We start from the raw sequence: 2,500 nt of genomic DNA on the forward strand, positions 1-2,500 counted from the left end.
TGTTGTGTTGTTGTTTTTGTGTTGTTTGTTGTGTTGTTGTGTTGTTGTTATGTTGTTTTGTTGTGTTGTTGTTATGTGGTTTTGTTGTGTTGTTGTGTTGTTTGTGTTGTTGTTTGTAGTTTTGTTGTGTTGTTGTGTTTGTGTTTTGTTGTGTTGTTGTGTTGTGTGTTGTTGTTGTGTTGTTGTGTTGTTGTGTTGTTGTGTTGTGTTTTCCTCGTGTGAGACACAAAGGCAGGAGCTGGACTGTCACGTCTCAGATGAAGTTCTGGCCGCAGAAGCAGAAAGCAGCAGATTGCCGCACATCAGCATTCTTGTAAAGAAAGTGGAGCCTGATTGCTGCGCTATGGGCTGCTGGTTTACATCTGTCTCTGGACAGAAGCACTACCTGCTCCCGCATGCCAATAAGACAGCCGGAGCTCCGCACTGGCACCGTGCCCGCCGCTCAGGCCAGCGCCGCTCTGTGCCCGCGCCAGACAATGAGCTTCTGCATTCTAGCGATTTTACAAAGGCTACCACCTTTTCCAAAGCTGCTTGAGACAGATGTGTGCCTCTGAGGGGAGATGAGGAGCACCTGGCCCTACCTGTGCTCTGTCAGAGCTCAGTGGGCTGGAGACGATGGAGCGAGTGCACGTTCAACACAACTTTGTTCTACAAGAGCTCGAGGAGGAAGTGGGATTTCAGCTTTTAAGACCAGACAAAACACATGATGTTAAAGCTGCTGTGCTCACGTCTCTGCAGAACTAATATTACAAATATCATCAGTTTGTACGACTGGAATAAATGACACACGAGCAGCTTATTCAAAGTCTGTGTCTTTACATCAGGTTTTTTTTTATCTTAAACAGCTCGTGGAGACAGAAAACTCTGACACTTTGTTCTGTTTTCAGTCCAGACTCAGTGTCCTGCCAGAGACCAGAGGTACGTCCACTGTAAACCCCACTCACCTCAGGGTCATGTGACACAGACACCTGTCCCTGTGTCCCCACCTGTCCTCACCTGTCCCACCTGTCCCCCACCTGTCCCTCACCTGTCCCTCACCTGTCCCACCTGTCCCTCACCTGTCCCTCACCTGTCCCTGTCCCTCACCTGTCCCTCACCAGACCTCACCTGTCCCTCACCTGTCCCTTCCCACTGTCACCTGTCCCACCTGTCCCCCACCTGTCCCCACCTGTCCCACCTGTCCCTCACCTGTCCCCCACCTGTCCCTGTCCCACCTGTCCCTCACCTGTCCCCACCTGTCACCTGTCCCTCACCTGTCCCACCTCACCTGTCCCTCACCTGTCCCTGTCCACCTGTCCCACCTCACCTCACCTGTCCCTCACCTGTCCCTCACCTGTCCCTCACCTGTCCCTCACCTCACCTGTCCCACCTCACCTGTCCCCACCTGTCCCTGTCACCTGTCCTCACCTGTCACCTGTCATGTCCACTGTCTGTCGATCACCTGTCGATCACCTGTCTCTCAAATGTCTCTCGTTATTTTTGCTGCTTATTTTGAATGTTTTGTTACGATTTATATTTTTGCTCTTTGTTATTATATTTATTGTGATGTGTGACTCTGTGTCCAAATCATTTCACTTGTGGATGAATAAAGTTTGTCTGAGTCTGAGTCTTGTCCAGGACACCAGGTCGTTCCACACAAGGACACGTCACTTCACTTTGGAGAAGACTTGAAATGCTCCAAGTTTGGTTTGTTTGAACGTAAGTCTGACGATTGTTTTTCTTCTGAATCTGCTGTTGTACAAAAGTTGGGTTTGTGTTTGTGTTCAGGGGTAAAAACCGTTGAGTTGAGGTTCCCCAGGACAGAAGAACACGACCCTGAGCCGCTCCCTGAAGAGACGTCTCCACCTGCAGCCAAGACGCCTCCACCCTCCATCACCTCCAGGACCACAGAGCCCACGGACAGAGACGAGCCCTCGCAGGTCAGGCCTCTGCTGCCGACCTCTGCCCTGCTCCACTGTCAACACAAACACAAATACTAAAAAAGACCGTTCTGATTTGTTTTTCAGAGTTTGACAGAGGAACCTCCTGGAAACATCAGCCAAGTCACTTTTACCATTAGACTGGGTCACATCAAACCGTCAGATCAGGAGTTCAGTGAGTTCCTTGGGAGCGTGGGCCTGAGCTGGAGCCACGTGGAGCCTGCCCTGACGCGCCTGTGCCAGCTGCTGCGGGCGTACGCTGTGCCCGCCGCCGTGGTGAAGGGGCAGGCGCTGCTGGAGCTGGCTCAGACCTGGGACGGGGAGCGGTCAGGAGCTCCTCCGGTCAGACGCCTCCTCTCTGCTCTACACAATCAGGACGACGTCGTGGAAGTTCTGTCACGTCCAGGTCAGCGCTTCAGGGGAGAGGGGGCGTCGAGGCGGCTGCTGTTCACATCCAGACCTGCTGGAGGCGCCACATCGCCCGCGCCCACTACCTGCTCTACTCCAGACGCAAGTGGGCCTGGATCAGGCACAACCAGAGACGACGAGTGAGGAACGCCCTGCAAGCACGAAGGTTCAGC

At 52.8% G+C, this 2,500-nt stretch overlaps 1 protein-coding gene across 1 annotated transcript in view; it reads left to right on the forward strand.

Moving 5' to 3' along the window:
• iqch (IQ motif containing H) overlaps window positions 1–2,500 on the forward strand; it is a 40,717-nt gene that overhangs the window by 4,446 nt on the left and 33,771 nt on the right. Inside the window, 5 exon segments of the mRNA XM_055155935.1 lie at window positions 224–460; window positions 846–918; window positions 1,768–1,919; window positions 2,007–2,349; window positions 2,352–2,500. The exon segment at window positions 2,352–2,500 is cut by the window's right edge and continues 30 nt beyond it. Of these exon segments, the coding sequence (XP_055011910.1) occupies window positions 224–460; window positions 846–918; window positions 1,768–1,919; window positions 2,007–2,349; window positions 2,352–2,500 (954 nt within the window).

Source organism: Boleophthalmus pectinirostris, unplaced genomic scaffold, assembly GCF_026225935.1.
Source record: "Boleophthalmus pectinirostris isolate CB_2022bp ecotype Guang Dong unplaced genomic scaffold, ASM2622593v1 HiC_scaffold_2, whole genome shotgun sequence".
NCBI lineage: Eukaryota > Metazoa > Chordata > Actinopteri > Gobiiformes > Gobiidae > Boleophthalmus > Boleophthalmus pectinirostris.